General features: G+C 44.3%; 1 protein-coding gene across 1 annotated transcript in view; it reads right to left on the reverse strand.

Moving 5' to 3' along the window:
* The window catches only part of LOC126340731 (zinc finger protein 236), a 399,187-nt gene that overhangs the window by 157,473 nt on the left and 222,621 nt on the right, over window positions 1–19,093 (reverse strand). The window contains exon 9 of the mRNA XM_050001718.1: window positions 11,689–11,874. Coding sequence (XP_049857675.1) covers window positions 11,689–11,874 — 186 coding nt within the window. The remainder of the gene's footprint in view (window positions 1–11,688; window positions 11,875–19,093) is intronic.

The raw sequence follows: 19,093 nt of genomic DNA on the forward strand, positions 1-19,093 counted from the left end.
TAGGTGATTTTATGACTACATCTAGTATTGTTGACCAGATTAGTGTATGTAAGTGTTGACGTTGGTAGCCGTGTTTGTCTGGTAGTGTACTTACAGTAAAAGCAGCATACACACATTCGCGAGTGCACAGCAGAGCGACGCAAGTAGACTCAAAGAGCCTCACCGTTAACATCTAGGCAACGACAGCACGCAGCCGCGACTCCCAATTTTTGGCGCGTGTCTGGAGGAGGCGACCTCATTACCAGAGTGAGACGCGCTGGGGCGGCAGCAAAGTCTGCTGCCAGCGTGGTTCCCTGCCAGTGGGGATCTCCACAGCCCGTTGTTACAGCATATTCCGGGTCTTACTAAGTAAGTCCCATTTACTCACATAATGTTGCATTTACTTTCTTCCGTATTCATTTTCATGCCATTTGTATAGACAGTTTCTTATATCACGAAGATCGTCGTCGGATTGTCAAGAACTCGACTGTTAAGTGCACGAGAATACAGCATGGTATAGCCTAAAATGAGGGCATCACGAGAGATGCACATGTGTATGAGATACGTGGCGCACAAAGCCGCTGGCCGCTCGTTTCAGAATAGCTCTGCACCTGCGAGCCGCCCGTGAGTAGAAGACTTCTGGATATGGAGAAGACAGGCCGTGGATTGTTCTCTACTCCTCGCCTTGCCGCTTTAAGACAATGTAAATATTTTCAACATTTCGCGGCCCTGTCAGCAACTGTATAAATATTAATTTTAATAACCAACAGCCTCAGTTGTAATGTTTACCTAGATTTACCTAGGTTTCAGTCGGGATAACCCAACCTTATTCAGAATAAAAATAACTACCGTGTGGCCAAAGTGGACATCGTCAAGCTAAAACTACAAAGCCATAAATTATCGACAGACTGTAAAAAGTTACCTGAAGCTGCCTCGGCCCCACTTCGCCACTGCGATGCGGCAGCCACGAGTGCTGTACTGGAAATGACCGTAGCGTCATCAGGCCCGCCTAGGCCTTGCGCCTGCGCATAAACTGTGTGATAGTTACTTGTTGGGACAAGACGCGAACCTAATTCCTAACCTTGAATTTACTACTAAAGTGAAATAAAGGTACAGCTGAGGAAAAGGGCGTATATGTTATCCTGTACAGAACGTACTTAGATCAACTATCTTAACATTTATGAAGTATTCGTCGGTCATGATATGAGGAAGACATCACGTGCTTACAATGTATGACCTGTCTAGGAAAATTTTGTGCTTAAGCACGAAGTTTAATCACCTAAAAAGAACTTAGGAGTGAGAAGGATAATATAAAGCCAACATCGCCATTATTATGACTAGATCTATAAAAATTTGGAGAGGTAAATGTTAAGCACTTGCTTAGCTATGGTTACAACGCATGAACATCCTATTGACAATTGGTCATGATTGAAATTATGAACAAGTCTATATCTAATGTGTAACATCCGGCAATACGGGCCATATAAAATAGATGGTCATTATGCAAGATTACTATATTTGACCTGAAATAGTCTAGAATCAAGTAAAAAAACTAATGCACGTGCCTGATTGAGCCTCATGACGAAGTTATGGTTATGAGTGACAGAAAACACTAAAGTAGGGGATAATGTGGCGGCAATGGGGTACTCAATTTGCCTTCATGGGGGTGATCCACACGTATATTGTAAAAACTATGTGTGGAACACTGCCATCTTAATTCGGGCCTGGTGACCACTGCCATTCAACTTACGGAATGACAGCGCAATTATGTTTAAAGCTAAAGTGTGACTTGGCGAACATCGCTGTAGTCAACTCACTTAAAACTATTGACCGATAGAGGTCAATTATGGTCGAAGCTAAAATGTGTCTTGGCGAATATCGCCCCAGTCAACACACTTATAATAATTGACCGACAAAGGTCAATATGTCTTAAAGAACAAGTCTAAACTATAGGAGGATGATGGGAAAATGGTTAAATTATGATGTGACTTGGCGAACAACGCTCCACGCACACCGTTAAACGTCACTGAGTAAGAGCAATTCAAACTGATCTGGCTAGTCTCAACCAAAACTTCGTATCCAGTAGATTGTGACAAGGTGACGTTACCCTCCCTTGATACTTATATGGATATGACTGCCATTAATTATGTTAACAAAAAGTTATGTACGACTAGGTGATGTATATGGCAGCAGTGATGCCATCACCAAGTCATACATAACTTTTATTCTGAAGAAGGTTGGGTTATCCCCACTGAAACCTAGGTAAATCTACGTAAACATTGTAACTGAGGCTGTTGGTTATTAAAATTAATTCAAGTCAATATGTCATCTTCTGTTGTCTTTTAAGCGGTTATCAAACAGCAACAGTAAATATTTATTTATTTAATTGAATACTAGATAATTATAACTAATTATGACAATTTGTGTCAGTATACCTGTTAAGAGAGCACTTGTCACAAGCTACCAACCTGACTGTAGCCCAGCGTATCACCGGTCAAACTGGACTGATAGCTTGAGACGCCATTTCATTTCATAGCACACTCCCAGAAAACCGGGGTCTAGGGGTAGCGTCTTTGATTCATAATCAAAAATGTCTTCGATCCCGGGTTCGATCACCGCCACTGCCTCAATTTTGATAAATAATCAACATTGGCGGCCGAAGACTTCCGGCATAAGAAGTCAGCCTCATTCCTGCCAACGTTCTTGTCAAAGACGGCGGAGGAGCGGATAGAGGTTCAGGGCACTCTCTTGTCCTAGGGGTGGGAAATTGCCCCTAAAGGCGGAAGAATCAGCTACGATCAACGACATGAGGATGCAGAAGGCAATGGAAACCACTGCATTAAAGACACGTAACGTGTATCCACAGGACGTGTGGCCTGTAGTTGAAGAAGTGTCATGATGATCTCTCCATTGGCAAAAGATTCCGGAATTGTCCCCCATTCGGATCTCCGGGAGGGGACTGCCAAGGGGGAGGTTACCATGAGAAAAAGATTGAATAATCAACGAAAGGATAATGTTCTACGAGTCGGGGCGTGGAATGTCAGAAGCTTGAACGTGGTAGGGAAACTAGAAAATCTGAAAAGGGAAATGCAAAGGCTCAATCTAGATATAGTAGGGGTCAGTGAAGTGAAGTGGAAGGAAGACAAGGATTTCTGGTCAGATGAGTATCGGGTAATATCAACAGCAGCAGAAAATGGTATAACAGGTGTAGGATTAGTTATGAATAGGAAGGTAGGGCAGAGGGTGTGTTACTGTGAACAGTTCAGTGACCGGGTTGTTCTAATCAGAATCGACAGCAGACCAACACCGACAACGATAGTTCAGGTATACATGCCGACGTCGCAAGCTGAAGATGAACAGATAGAGAAAGTGTATGAGGATGTTGAAAGGGTAATGCAGTATGTAAAGGGGGACGAAAATCTAATAGTCATGGGCGACTGGAATGCAGCTGTAGGGGAAGGAGTAGAAGAAAAGGTTACCGGAGAATATGGGCTTGGGACAAGGAATGAAAGAGGAGAAAGACTAATTGAGTTCTGTAACAAGTTCCAGCTAGTAACAGCGAATACCCTGTTCAAGAATCACAAGAGGAGGAAGTATACTTGGAAAAGGCCGGGAGATACGGGAAGATTTCAATTAGATTACATCATGGTCAGACAGAGATTCCGAAATCAGATACTGGATTGTAAGGCGTACCCAAGATCAGATATAGACTCAGATCACAATATAGTAGTGATGAAGAGTAGGATGAAGTTCAAGACATAAGTCAGGAAGAATCAATACGCTAAGAAGTGGGATACGGAAGTTCTCTAACGCTGTAGATACAGCAATAAGAAATAGCGCAGTAGGCAACACAGTTGAAGAGGAATGAACGTCTCTAAAAAGGGCCATCACAGAGGTTGGGAAAGAAAACATAGGTACAAAGAAGGTAGCTGCGAAGAAACCATGGGTAACAGAAGAAATACTTTAGTTGATTGATGAAAGGAGGAAGTACAAAGATGTTCCGGGAAAATCAGGAATACAGAAATACAAGTCGCTGAGGTATGAAATAAATAGGAAGTGCAGGGGAGCTAGGACGAAATGGCTGCAGGAAAAATGTGAAAACATCGAAAAGATATGATTGTCGGAAGGACAGACTCAGCATACAGGAAAGTCAAAACAACCTTTGGTGACATTAAAAGCAACAGAGGTAACATTAAGAGTGCAACGGGAATTCCACAGTTAAATGCAGAGGAGAGAGCAGATAGGTGGAAAGAATACATTGAAACCTCTATGATTGGGAAGATTTGTCTGATGTGATAGAAGAAGAAACAGGAGTCGATTTAGAAGAGATAGGGGATCCAGTATTAGAATCGGAAATTAAAAGAGCTTTGGAGGACTTACGGTCAAATAAAGCAGAAGGGATAGATAACATTCCATCAGAATTTCTAAAATCATTAGGGAAAGTGGCAACAAAACGACTATTCACGTTGGTGTGTAGAATATATGAGTCTGGCGACATACCATCTGACTTTCGGAAAAGCATCATCCACACAATTCCGAAGGCGACAAGAGCTGACAAGTGCGAGAATTATCGCACAATCAGCCTAACAGCTCATGCATCGAAGCTGCTTACAAGAATAATATACAGAAGAATGGAAAAGAAAATTGAGAATGCGCTAGGTGACGATCAGTTTGGCTTTAGGAAAAGTAAAGGCACGGGAGAGGCAATTCTGCCGTTACGGCTAATAATAGAAGCAAGGCTAAAGAAAAATCAAGACACGTTCATAGGATTTGTCGACCTGGGAAAACCGTTTGACAATATAAAATGGTGTAAGCCGTTCAAGATTCAGAAAAAAGTAGGGGTAAGCTATAGGGAGAGACGGGTCATATACAATATGTACAACAACCAAGTGGGAATAATAAGAGTGGACGATCAAGAACGAAGTTCTCGTATTAAGAAGGGAGTGAGACAAGGCTGTAGCCTTTCACCCCTACTCTTCAATCTGTACATCGAGGAAGAAATGATGGAAATAAAAGAAAGGTTCAGGAGTGGAATTAAAATACAAGGTGAAAGGATATCAGTGATACGATTCGCTGATGACATTGTTATCCTGAGTGAAAGTGAAGAAGAATTAAATGATCGCTGAACGGAATGAACAGTCTAATGAATACACAGTATGGTTTGAGAGTAAATCGGAGAAAGACGAAGGTAATGAGAAGTAGTAGAAATGAGAACAGCGAGAAACTTAACATCAGGATTGATGGTCACGAAGTCGATGAAGTTAAGGAATTCTGCTACCTAGGCAGTAAAATAACCAATGAAGGACGGAGCAAGGAGGACATCAAAAGCAAGCTCGCTATGGCAAAAAAGGCATTTCTGGCCAAGAGAAGTCTACTAATATCAAATACCGGCCTTAATTTGAGGAAGAAATTTCTGAGGATGTATGTCTGGAGTACAGCATTGTATGGTAGTGAAACATGGACTGTGGGAAAACCGGAACAGAAGAGAATCGAAGCAATTGAGATGTGGTGCTATAGACGAATGTTGAAAATTAGGTGGACTGATAAGGTAAGGAATGAGGAGGTTCTACGCAGAATCGGAGAGGAAAGGAATATGTGGAAAACACTGATAAGGAGAAGGGACAGGATGATAGGACATCTGCTAAGACATGAGGGAATGACTTCCATGGTACTAGAGGGAGCTGTAGAGGGCAAAAACTGTACAGGAAGACAGAGATTGGAATACGTCAGTCAAATAATTGAGGACGTAGGTTGCAAGTGCTACTTTGAGATGAAGAGGTTAGCACAGGAAAGGAATTTGTGGCGGGCCGCATCAAACCAGTCAGTAGACTGATGACAAAAAAAAAAAGTACAATATTTCTGGTTGCACCCTTACAGTACAGCCGTAAGTCGATGATATTCTGCGCCCCGTTTTGTCGTCCTTTATGGCGACCCATCCTGAGCTTAAGTTTCAGTAAGATAAAAAGCCACCCGCACACGACGAGATTTTCTGCTGCTTGTCTACGTGCATGAAAAAACCTACTTTGGCCAGGAATGCAATTGAATCTCAATGTAGGCAAGTGTAATGTGCTGCGAATAGATAGAAAGATAGATCCCTTATCATTTAGCTACAAAATAGCAGGTCAGCAACTGGAAGCAGTTAATTCCATAAATTATCTGGGAGTACGCATTAGGAGTGATTTAAAATGGAATGATCATACAGACTTGATCGTCAGTAAAGCAGACGCCAGACTGAGATTCATTGGAAGAATCCTAAGGAAATGCAATCCGAAACAAAGGAAGTAGGTTACAGTACGCTTGTTCGCTCACTGCTTGAATACTGCTCAGCAGTGTGGGATCCGCACCAGATAGGGTTGATAGAAGAGATAGAGAAGATCCAACGGAGAGTAGCGCGCTTCGTTACAGTATCATTTAGTAACCGCGAAAGCGTTACGGAGATGATAGATAAATTCCAGTGGAAGAATCTGCAGGAGAGAGGCTAAGTAGCTCGCTAGGGGCTTTTGTTAAAGTTTCGAGAACATACCTTTACCGAAAAGTCAAGCAGTATATGGCTCCCTCCGACGTATATCTCGCGAAGAGACCATGAGGATAAAATCAGAGAGATTAGAGCCCACACAGAAGCATACCGACAATCCTTCTTTCCACGTACAATACGAAACTGGAATAGAAGGGAGAACCGATAGAGGTACTCAGGGTACCCTCCGCCACACACCGTCAGGTGGCTCGCGGAGTATGGATGTAGATGTAGATGTAGATCTCCTCCCAGTTGGAAACGTTTGAAGTATTATGAGCAGGGCCCTCCAACCAGCTCGAGATCTTGACGATCTAACGAACCAGTTGGACAGAATTTGACATGATATCCCTCACGAGGACATCCAACCACTCTGTTGGTCAATGACAAACGTAATAAGTGCTTGTATAAGGGCCACAGGCGAGCGACATGTTATTGACTTGCTCGATTTATAAAGCTCTTTGTCTTGAATAGAGCATCCAACTTTTGCGAAATTTTTATCATTTGTTTGTTCGTACATTTACATCACGTCTATAGATTTCCGTCCCATTCGCATAATTCCTGTGTGGTGCAGTTTTTCTTTCTTTTTTTTCCTAGACGGAGTCATAGAGCCCAAAACTTGTTGGAGAACACAGATATTCGAATAAACAGAACAAATAGTTCAGGACATTGTGTGTAAGTGGTAAAACGTTTGGCATATGGTAGGAACTCATCCAGCTGCTTCAGTCCCGTCAGAAGGGCTGATGAAAATAACAACAATGTTTCTTTCTTTTCCCTTTTGCTTTTCACATTTTTCTACACGGTCGACACTGTTATGGATCGGTTTTGGCAGCGTTTGTTCTGGTGCATTGTAGCAAGTGTAGATTACTTCAGGAGGATGAGCAGCTACTACAACACACACACACAGATTATTGATAATTTATTAAAACTTGAGCATGGCAAATATTTCACTCTGAAAACAATTATTGTCGTCATAGCTAACAGGTATTAGATACTGTCGCTGATATTTGTAACATCTAGCACTTCGGTTAGTGCAGAATGATAGCTTCTCATCAGAGTACAATTGTCTTTACCTTAGTGTAAAGTTCTGAATAACTGTTCTCTTAATAAACAGCCGGATCTATGCCGAGGCGATACTGTCGTCGTAAGCGATGATTAGAAGGCGTCGCTGATTACATAGAGACTGGGCTGAGCGGCTCTGTGCTCGTACATAAATATCTTTTCGGTTGCAGCGGCGTAAAGAAACACATGGGGGTGTTTCCACGCCGATGTCTCTCATTCGGTGATCATGACGTACCAACTTCTGCATGAGAAATTTTTGTGCGGATCACAGCACACAAATAGCATTGTGGCCGTATGAGCTTCTTGATGCCACCACTTCCTATGGGATGGAATTTCTATAGCCTGTCTGTGTATAATGTAGATCTCACATTCAACTAAGGTAACGTTTTATAAGCAGTTGCGTACTAAGTATCAGCGTCGGGGCGTTGGTACCAGTGCAATATTGACTCAGTTCGGTGTGGCAAACCTGCTAAGGATGGCCAGTTACTCAGCCCTCGTTTTTAATCCATGAGGCAGATTTGATCCAGCACCGGCTCGCTTCCCTGTGTCCTGGAAGCATGCTATTTTGCACCCTCTGCTATCCGGATGGGTAGATGAATGTAGTAATAACTATAATGATGATAATAATACTTTTTTCTCCCACATGCACCGTTACTATTACTTGCAAGTGTGCGGAACAAGGCAAGACTGGTAAATAAAATCCCCAACTCAACACTTGTGACCTTTGCAGCATACCTACGACCACATCTACTACCCTCTGTAGTATTCCCTAAAAATTCCACTCACCTGAACAGTATTCTAGTACGTGTCATGCTTTTGTTTTGCAAGATATATCTTCAGCAGACAAACTGCAAGTTACCAGTGCCATCACTATAAACAGCAAACGTCCATTTTCTTTACCAAAAACTATGCGTGTTTGATCATTCTACATCATACCTCCACACATTCCTACTTCCACGTACGGCCTTGATTCTCCATTGTACGGCAGTCTTTGAGCCCAGAATCAACATTTTCGCTTCAGTTTAGTTATTGCATATATCAGTACCTGAGTCTTCACCAAAGACGCCAACAGAAATTTTTCTTTCTCTCACAGCTCTTACAAAATGTGGTGTTACACATCGCCCGCCCACTGCTTCAGCAGACAAGTGGAACATAATGAAGGTGACGTCATACCGCGTGGTCTTGGAAGCAGCTGATACGATGCTACTTACAAGTACTAATCAAGCAGTCACTTTGAACACTGGCGAATCGAAGCTAATCATGGAGATGTAGGTGATCAGGAATGGTAGTACAAATATCATAACAATGGGAAGAGCCCTTTTCGACTCCTTAATGGTGATACAGTCGCATTCAAAGTTTACAAACCAACAAGACACGAATATTGAGCACTGACATCGGGAGGAATGAGCGCAATTGTGTTGTATACCAAGTGCACATATTATCAAGCATCAATCAGAACGAAGTTAGGAAAATCTAATCAATGAAATCCCTACAAGACTGAGACGAGCTGGAGAGAGGAATGCTAGTAATGAGAAGCAACAATGAGCATAACTGCGCACTGCCTAACTTGCAGGCCGTAGCATCTCATCGCGTTGTGCTGACGGTGGCCGGCAGTCATCCGTGAGGTCCTCTGTGATGCACACAGACGCTGAGTGTTAACTTCTGCATGCCACAGACAGAAGTAAGGCGGGGTGCTGTTTAACAACTCTGCCCCAGCAACAAACCAGCAGACCTGTTCCTGTCTTACCAACGAGTTCTGAGGGAACTCCCCAGATCTGTTAGGTTGTCACTACCTGGCTGGTCCTAACTGCGAACTACCTCCCAGTAATGTATCCCTGCACTCCTAGCGTCAATGTCCAAACCAAGGAGCTTCTCCAAAAGTCACTACCATATTGGTGACCACCAGTAATTTCAATTTGAGTGACGTTGCCTAACACTTAACATGGCCAAAAATTTTATTTCTGAGACTGAACTGAACTGTAATAGGTTACATGAAGTGACACATGAAAATTTGTATTGGAGTGGGGCCCAAACTCAGATTCCCTTTATCACAAGTAATCGCCTTACCACATAGGATATCCGAGCACAATTCCTCCAATGTCACATATCTATCTGTTTCTTCTAATAGACCATTAATTCATTTACCCACACTCACATATCTCGAGATTCCTGTGCAGGTGAAAGTAGATAGATAGATGTATGACATATGGAAGTTTGGGTCAGTCCAGGGAGCATGCTCGGACAGTCTAAGTGGTAAGACGACCGCTCGCGATAAACAGAAAGTCCGGGTTTCAGCCTTTGTCAAGCACAAATTTTCGTGTGCCACTTCGGGTGGTATTTCTATTCATATTACAGTTAAGTCGAATTTCAGGAATAAATTCAATGTTTGATATTGTAGTTCTTCATCAAAAGTAAGTAGGAATATTGTTAAGAAGTCTTCGTTTCACTCTCGTCTGGGAGTTACACAGAAAATCTAGAGGCAGGATTTTTTATATATTTAGCTTAATTTCCCAATAAAATAATTACAGTATCACGATAGGACCAAAGTTTCTTAGATGTTTGAGAGCGATGGTATGATGGGAGTCTGCTGCAGTAGTTATTGAAAGCTACTCTTGTGGCAGTTTCTGTTTCGATTTACATTTGATCTTCCTATCTCTGGCGTTCTGCTTCTCTTTTCAACTAACGTGCAGTAAGTTCTGCTTGTAAAGGAATCTTCTGATACCGTTTGAATTTCAAGGAGAAATCTACCTTCTTCAATTTTAGTGGTAGGTATACAACAACGTGACAAAAGTCACTGGAGACGCCAAATATCGTTCGGATTCCTTTTTCCCGGCATAATGCAGCAACTCTGTGTGACAAAGACACAACTCGTTGGAAGCCCGTGCAGAAATCATGAGCCAAGATGCTTCTATATAAATGTAAATGTCGTGTGACTAGGGCCTCCCGTCGGGTAGACCGTTCGCCGGGTGCAAGTCTTTCGATTTGACGCCACTTCGGCGACTTGCGCGACGATGACGATGAAATGATGACGATTAGGACAACAGAACACCCAGTCCCTGAGCGGAGAAAATCTCCGACCCAGCCGAGAATCGAACCCGGGCCCTTAAGATTGACATTCTGTCGCGCTAGCCACTCAGCTACCATCGCGGAGATGTTACCGGTGTAGGAGTTTGCGCACGAAGTGACCTCTCGATTATGTCCCATAAATGTTCGATCGGCGGCGAACTGTCCAGAATGTTCTTCAAACCAGTCGCAAACAGTTGTGGCTCGGTGAAACAGAGCATTGTCGTCCATAAAAATTGCATCGTTTTTTAGGAACATGAAGTCCATGAACGGCTGCGCCACACTCAGTTACTACCGTCAACTCTTGCCTACTTAAATTGGGACTCATCGGGCCAGGCCACAGTTTTCCATTCGTCTGGGGTCTAACCGATAAGGTCACGACACCAGGAGAAGCGCTGCAGGCGATATCGTGCTCTTAGAAAAGGCACTCGCGTCGATCCTCTGCTGTCAAAGCCCATTAACACCAAATTTCGCATCACTGTCCTAACGGATACGTGCATTGCATGTCCCACATTGAATTCTGCGGTTACTTCACTCAGTACTACCCTCGTCTGTTAGCACTGGCAACTCTACGCAAACGACGCTGCTCGTGGTCGTTAAGTGAAGACCGTCGGCCAATTCTTCGCCTGTGGTGAGAGGTAATGCCTGAAATTTGGTACTTTCGGCACACACTATGGATCTTACAATATGAATCCCCTAACGATTTCCGAAGTATAATATCACATGCATCTGGCTTCAACTGCCATTACGCGTTCAAATACTGTTAAATCCCGTGTCTACAGTCACATCGGAAACCTTTACACGTGAATCACCTGCGAACAATGAGAGCCTCGCCAATGCACAGCCCTTTGTACCTTGTGTACGCTGTACTACTGACGTCTGTATGTGTGCATATCGCTATCCCATGACTTTTGTCACCTGACTATATGTGTCTCTAGGTCTCGATGAGTTGTGCGCGCTAAGTTAAGCTGCAGCATATCTACGGGGTAATCTTCAATCCGTGTATCAGTGGCGGATAAAGGCTGGACAGTTGTGGTAACCAGGGTGCACGGCCAGCAGCGGAAACCACGTACCGGACGAGCTGCGACTTGGTCTTGGTGGAGAAGTTGCAGGCGTCGCAGTGGAAGGAGCGCTCGTCGGAGTGCGTCCGCCGGTGGAAGGCCAGCTCTGAGAGCGACCGGCAGCGGTACATGCAGCCGGGGTGGTCGCAGGGCACCGTCTTTCCAGAGTGCACCTTCTCGTGCTGCTGCAGCGTCGTCCTGTGAGGACAAGGAAACCTTCATTGTGACACACACACCACAGGGTGAGGGAGGGAGAGAGAAGGAGGGATTAAGAACAGTTATGGTGCAGAGGGGAAGTGGGAAGGAGACAGTAAGGGGGAAGGAAGAGAGAGAGAAAAAGAGGGAGAGACAGATAGGAAGTGAGAGAAGGGGAAATACATGCAGAGTAAGGGAAGAAGTATGGAGAGAGAGGGGGACAGAGAGAGAGAGAGAGAGAGAGAGAGAGAGAGAGAGAGAGAGAGAGAGAGAGAGCAATTATCAAAGATACTCGCACAGGTTTCAGCATGATATGCACTACTGGCCATTAAAATTGCTACACCAAAAAGAAATGCAGATGATAAACGGGTATTCATTGGACAAATATATTATACTAGAACTGACATGTGATTACATTTTCACGCAAATTGGATGCATATATCCTGAGAAATCAGTACCCATAACAACCACCTCTGGCCGTAATAACGGCCTTGATACGCCTGGGCATTGAGTCAGACAGAGCTTGGATGGCGTGCACAGGTACAGCTGCCCATACAGATTCAGCACGATACCACAGTTCATCAAGAGTAGCGAGTGGCGTATTGTGACGAGCCAGTTGCTCGGTCACCATCACCCAGACGTTTTTAATTGGTGAGAGATCCGGAGAATGTGCTGGCCAGGCAGCAGTCGAACATTTTCTGTATCCAGAAAGGCCCGTACAGGACCTGCAACATGCGGTCGTGCATTATCCTGCTGAAATGTAGGGTTTCGCACGGATCGAATGAAGGGTAGAGCCACGGGTCGTAACAGATTTGAAATGTAACGTCCACTGCTCATAGTGCCGTCAATGCGAACAAGAGGTGACCGAGACGTGTAACCAATGGCACCTCATACCATCACGCCGGGTGATACGCCAGTATGGCGATGACCAATACTCGCTTCCAATGTGCGTTCACCGCGATGTCGCCAAACACGGATGCTACCATCATGATGCTCTAGACAGAACCTGGATTCATCCGATAAAATGACGTTTTACCAATCGTGCTCCCAAGGTCGTCGTTGAGTACACCATCGCAGGCGCTCCTGTCTGTTTTGCAGCGTCATGGGTAACCGCAGCCATAGTCTTCGAGCTGATAGTCCATGCTGCTGCAAACGTCGTCGAACTGTTCGTGCAGATGGTTGTCGTCTTGCAAACGTCCCCATCTGTTGACTCAGTGATCGAGACGTGGCTGCACGATCCATTACAGCCATGCGGATAAGATGCCTGTAATCTGGACTGCTAGTGATACGAGGCCGTCGGGATCCAGCACGGCGTTCCCTATTACCCTCCTGAACCCACAGATTCCATATTCTGCTAACAGTCATTGGAGCGAGCAGCAGTGTCGCCATACGATTACCGCAATTGAGAAAGGCTACAATCCGACCTCTATCAAAGTCGGAAATTTGATGGTACGCATTTCTCGTCCTTACACGAGGCATCACAACAACGTTTCAGCATGCAACACCGGTCAACTGCTGTTTGTGTATGAGAAATCGGTTGGAACCTTTCCTCATGTCAGCACGTTGTAGGTGTCGCCACCGGCGCCAACCTTGTGTGAATATTCTGAAAAGCTAATCATTTGCATACCACAGCATCTTCTTCCTGTCGGTTAAATTTCACGTCTGCAGCACGTCATCTTCGTGGTGTAGCAATTTTAATGGCCAGTAGTGTAGTAATTTCTGACAGACAAGTAGCTGCTATGGCCTGTTTTATGAAGCTTGAAATTAAAGATACACTAGATCATCGAAGGTATTCAGATACCACAACGTAATGTGGATTTGATCGCGAGATGCCACGAGAGGCGGACACATCAGTAGAAAAGGAGGCGAGGAGTAATGTGCTGTCAGCAGAGGACAGCAACTGTACAAATGGTCGGTCAGATGATTATGATGATGTTTGCACGTGGGGCGTTCAACTGCGCAGTTATAAGCGCTTGTACAAATTTCCAACCTTTACTCAGTTCAAACTCGCCACTTTCGGGAATGATGATGAAATGATGAGGGCAACACAAACACCCAGTCATCTCGAGGCAGATGAATATCCCTGACCTCGCTGGGAATCGAACCCGAAACCCCGTGCTTTGATCGGTCAGGAAAAATTAGAAACTTTGAACGTCGATTAGTCACTGGATATGTCTTGAGTAACATATCCATAAGAGACATTTCAACCCTTCTCAAACTACCCCAGTGAATTATTGGTGATGTAACCGGGAAGCGGAAACGCGTAGGAAGAATCACAACTAAGCCAGCACCAGGTAGACCCCATGTGCTGAAGGTCGGGGACAGTCGATCAATGAGGAGGAAGGCTGCAAAGAAATAGGATGAAATCAGCAAAAGAAATTCCTCTTGAGTTCCAAAGTGCTACCAGTAGGCCAGCCAGCACAATTACTGTTAGAAAAATAGGTTCAATGAAGAAGCAGCTCCTCATAAACCACACATTTCTGCAGACAATACTAAGCGATGCTTGAGATGGTATAAGCCGCAAAGGACGACGCCAGTACACAGTGGATTACTGGAAACAAGTGATTTGAAGTGATGAATCACGCTATACCTTGTTGCAATCCGACGAAAGGGTTTCAGTTAAGCGAAATCTTGGTGAATATTACACTACGTGATCACAAGTATCCGGACACCGCCCAAAACATACGTTTTTCATATTAGGTGCATCATGCTGCCACCTACTGCCAGGTACTCCATAACAGCGACTTCAGTAGCCATTAGACATCGTGAGAGAGCAGAATGGTGCGTTCCGCGGAACTTACGGACTTCGAACGTGGTCAGGTTCTGGGTATCACTTGTGTCTTACGTTTGTACGCGAGATTTGCACACTCCTAAACATCTCTAGCTGCACTTTTTCCGATGTGGTAGTGAAGTGGACACGTGAAGGGACACGTACAGCACAAAAGCGTACAGGCCGACCTCGGCTGTTGACTGACAAGAGACCGCCGACAGTTGAAGAGGGTCGTAATGTGTAATAGGCACACAACTATCCAGACCGTCACAGAGGAATTCCAAACTGCCATCAGGATCCACTGCAAGTGCTATGACAGTTAGGCGGAAGGTGAGAAAACTTAGAGTTCATGCTCGAGCGGCTGCTCATAAGCCACTCATCACGCCGGTAAATGCTAAACAACGCCTCGCTTGGTGTAAGGAGCGTAAGCATTGGACGATTGAACTATGGAAAAACGTTGTGTGGAGTGATGAATAATGGTACACAATGCGGCAATCCGATAGTAGGGTGTGGGTCCGGTGAATGCCCGGTGAACGTCATCTGCCAACGTGTGTAGTGCCAACAGTAAGATTCGGAGGCGATGGTGTTACGGAGTGGTCCTGTTTTTCATGAAGGGGCTTGCAGTCCTTGTTGTTTTGCGTGGCACTATCACAGCACAGGCCTACATTGATGTTTCAAACACCTTCTTGATTCCCACACTGAAGAGCAATTCGGGGATGGCGATTGCATCTTTCAACACGATCGAGCATCTGTTCATAATGCGCGGCTTGTGGTGGAGTAGTTATACGACAATAATATCCCTGTAATGGACTGGCCTGCACAGAGTCCTGACCTGAATCCTAAGAACACCTCTGGGATGTGTTGGAACGCCAGCATCATGCCAGGCCTCACTGAGCGACATCGATACCTCTCCTCAGTGCAGCACTCCGTTTAGAATGGGCTGCCATTCCCCAAGAGAGTTTCCAGCATCTGACTAAACGTATTCCTGCGAGAGTGGAAGCTGTCATCAAGGCTAAGGGTGGGCCAACACCATACTGAATTCCAGCATTACCGATAGAGGAACTTGTAAGTCTTTTCAGTCAGGTGTCCGGATATTTTTTATCACACAGTGTATGTGCCGTCTATATAGAGTTAACAGTGGAGTACGGAGGAGGTGGTGTAACGGTATGGTGCTGTTTCCCATAGTTAGAACGTAATTTCCTTATTGCGCTTAAGAAAACGCTAAAGCAGTAAGCACTATGGGACTTAACATCTGAGGTCATCAGTCCCCTAGACTTAGAACTACTTAAACCCAACTAACCTAAGGACATCACACACATCCATGCCCGAGCAGGATGCGAACTTGCGACCGTAGCAGCCGCGTAGTTCCGGACTGAAGCGCCTACCAGTAATGAAGGAAAAAACTAAAGGTTTACTAAGAAATGACTGCAAAATGTAATATCTAATAGCTTCCATGGGCCTGAGAAATATTTAAATAACTCACATTGACACTCGTCTACTACTTTGTTAAACAACGTGTATATGTGTTTATGTATTTCAACTAGAGAATACTTCTGCTGCTGTTTTGATTAGTTCAGTGTAGTTGTCAACTTGTGGAAGTGAGAACAGTAATGATTGTGTTTTCAAACATCATATTTTCTGAACTATATTTCATACAATGCTTTATTGTTGTAGGTACATTCAACGACATGTGTGGATACTGTCCTCGAAGTAAGTTGCGAATAAAGTTAGTAGTAAAGAAGAAATAAATTAATATTTGACGTCATATCTGGTGAACTATGTGCTGTACAATGATATATTGTTGTGGATAAATTCAGCGGCCTATGACAATACTGTACGCGAAAACTGCTGCGAATAGAGATAGTAGCAACGAAGTACTAAATTTAAACGCCCTGCGTGATGCGGCAGTTTTTCACGCATCGCGGTGTTTATGACGTGAGATCTGCTGAACTACGTGTTGTACATTGATATATTTTGCTGGTACATTCAGTGGAGTATGTGTGTCTGGGAAATGTGTCGTGAATGCAGTTAGTCATAAAGAAGTAATAAATTAAAAGTCTTGCTTCATGTGGCAGTTTTACTGCGCGAACAGCGAAAATGCAGTAAACGATAAAGTTTTTTCTGTTCATCAGTCTGTGGGGATTGTTAGTGGCAAAAAGTTTCGTAAAGGTTTGAAATTATGTGTATGTGAAATGAAAGTAGTGGACTGGATTCAGAATATACACTACTGGCCATTAAAATTGCTACACCAAGAAGATGAGGTGCTACACACGCGAAATTTAACCGACACGAAGAAGATGCTGTGATATGCAAATGATTAGTTTTCCAGAGCATTCACACAAGGTTGGCGCCGGTGGCGAGACCTACAACTTGCTGACATAAGGAAAGTTTCCAACCGATTTCTCATACATAAACAGCAGCTGACCGGCGTTGCCTGGTGAAACGTTGTCGTGATGCCTCGTGTAAGGAGGAGTAGTGCGTACCATCTCGTTTCCGACTTTGATAAGACCAGGGCGTTCCTCCCGTAGGTTGACAATATTTCGTCGTAATTAGGCACAATCTTATGGATACAGTCATCTTCCTCCCACCTACATAGAAGCCTGCTCTTCTCGTTACGGCAAAGGATGATTTGGGACTGCAGAGGGCCGGGATTTACAGAATACCTTGCCAGTGTGCAAAGCCCACACCGACCACATGACGCGCACATGATCGCCACAATCGTTCTTCGCAGTCCAGTAAGTTAGCCACAGCCGAGCATTGCATCTCCAAGGGACACTTCATGGATTATTCTGCTACGGAAATGTTGTCCTCGACGACATCCTTCTGGGATTTGAGTTATTTAGGAATCGCTGAAAATACGTTTGGCGCAAGATCTTATTAATCGTGATGGCGGCTTTCAACTGGGCAAGGCGTAGGACCTGGTGATTTATTTTATTTATTCAGAAAGAGAAAATTTTATGGTTAGTGCCACGTCTAGCGACGAATTTTTAACTCGGCATGCCCGTATTCCGACAGAGAGAGCACATGTATTATCGCCAGTACGCATGCGCCTGCGCGCCACAGATGGAGCAACATTCGAGGAGAGCGCAAAACTCGACAGGGGTCGCCCATGCAACGGATGCCTTAGCGCATGTGTCTCTGGGTCAATTTTTGGTAGAAAGTTATATGCATCACTACAGCAAGCGTCCGGGATAACTCTTTTCCGATGCCGCGAGAAGATTCTAGGCACGTTATCAGTTTCTGACGTCATCCAATGGGCGCAATGATATGTAAGTGATGGTACTGGTTGTACGGCAGCAGTCGGAAAAAAACCATGCCGTCGCAGGCATGGTGTGAATCGAAGGCGACCTACGATCTACAAAACAGCTGTGGGCGTCGAGACCGAATATGAAATGAATGTTGATCCTGCCAATATGGACCTTCTGTTTCCCGTGGCGGACATGTCAATTTTGCGCTTAGTAATGTTTCTGTCGACGTTGGCCAAGTATGACTTTCCGTCGCCATTGTCCTCACTGACTCAGCTCTATATTCACTGGCTACGACTTTGGGGATCTTTCCACCCAGAGATGTAATTGGCTATCGCACCTTCATGATAAATGAATCGTGGGCTGCCACGAGGACCAATTTACTAATTTATGTCTGTTCCTACAAGACTAACTCGCCTGAAGATGGCTGAATGGCTGTCAGCCGAAATATCACACCAATATTCAGGAATGGTAGTAGGGGTAACCCACCAAATTACAGGCCCATATCGTTAACGTCGATATGCGGCAGGATTTTAGAACATATATTGTGTTCGAACATTATGAATTACCTCGAAGGAAACGGTCTACTGACACACAGTCAACGTGGGTCTAAAAAACATCGTTCTAGCTGAGTGCTATTGACAAGGGATTTCAGATCGATTCCGTATTTCTGGATTTCCGGAAGGCTTTTGACACTGTACCACACAAGCTTGCTCGTAGTAAAATTGCGTGCTTGTGGAACATCGTCTCATTCATGTGACTGGATTTGCGATTTCCTGTCAGAGAGGTAATTGACGGAAAGTCATCGAGTAAAACAGAAGTGATATCAGGCGTTCTCCAAGGTAGTGTTATAGGCCCTTTGCTGTTCCTTATCTATATAAACGATTTAGGAGACAATCTGAGCAGCAGTGTTCGGTTGTTTGCACATGACGTTGTCGTTTATCAACTAATAAAGTCATCAGTAGATCAAAACAAACTGCAAAACGATTTAGAAAAAAAAAACATCGGAATGGCGCGAAAAGTAGCAGTTGACCCTAAATAACGAAAAGTGTGAGGTCATTCACATGAGTGCTTAAAGGAACACGTTAAACTTCGGTTAAACGATAAATTAGTCGAATGTAAAAGCCGTAAATTCTACTAAATACCTAGGTATTACAATGGCGAACAACTTAAACTGGAAAGAACACATATAAAATGTGGGGAAGGC

Source organism: Schistocerca gregaria, chromosome 1 (assembly GCF_023897955.1).
Source record: "Schistocerca gregaria isolate iqSchGreg1 chromosome 1, iqSchGreg1.2, whole genome shotgun sequence".
NCBI lineage: Eukaryota > Metazoa > Arthropoda > Insecta > Orthoptera > Acrididae > Schistocerca > Schistocerca gregaria.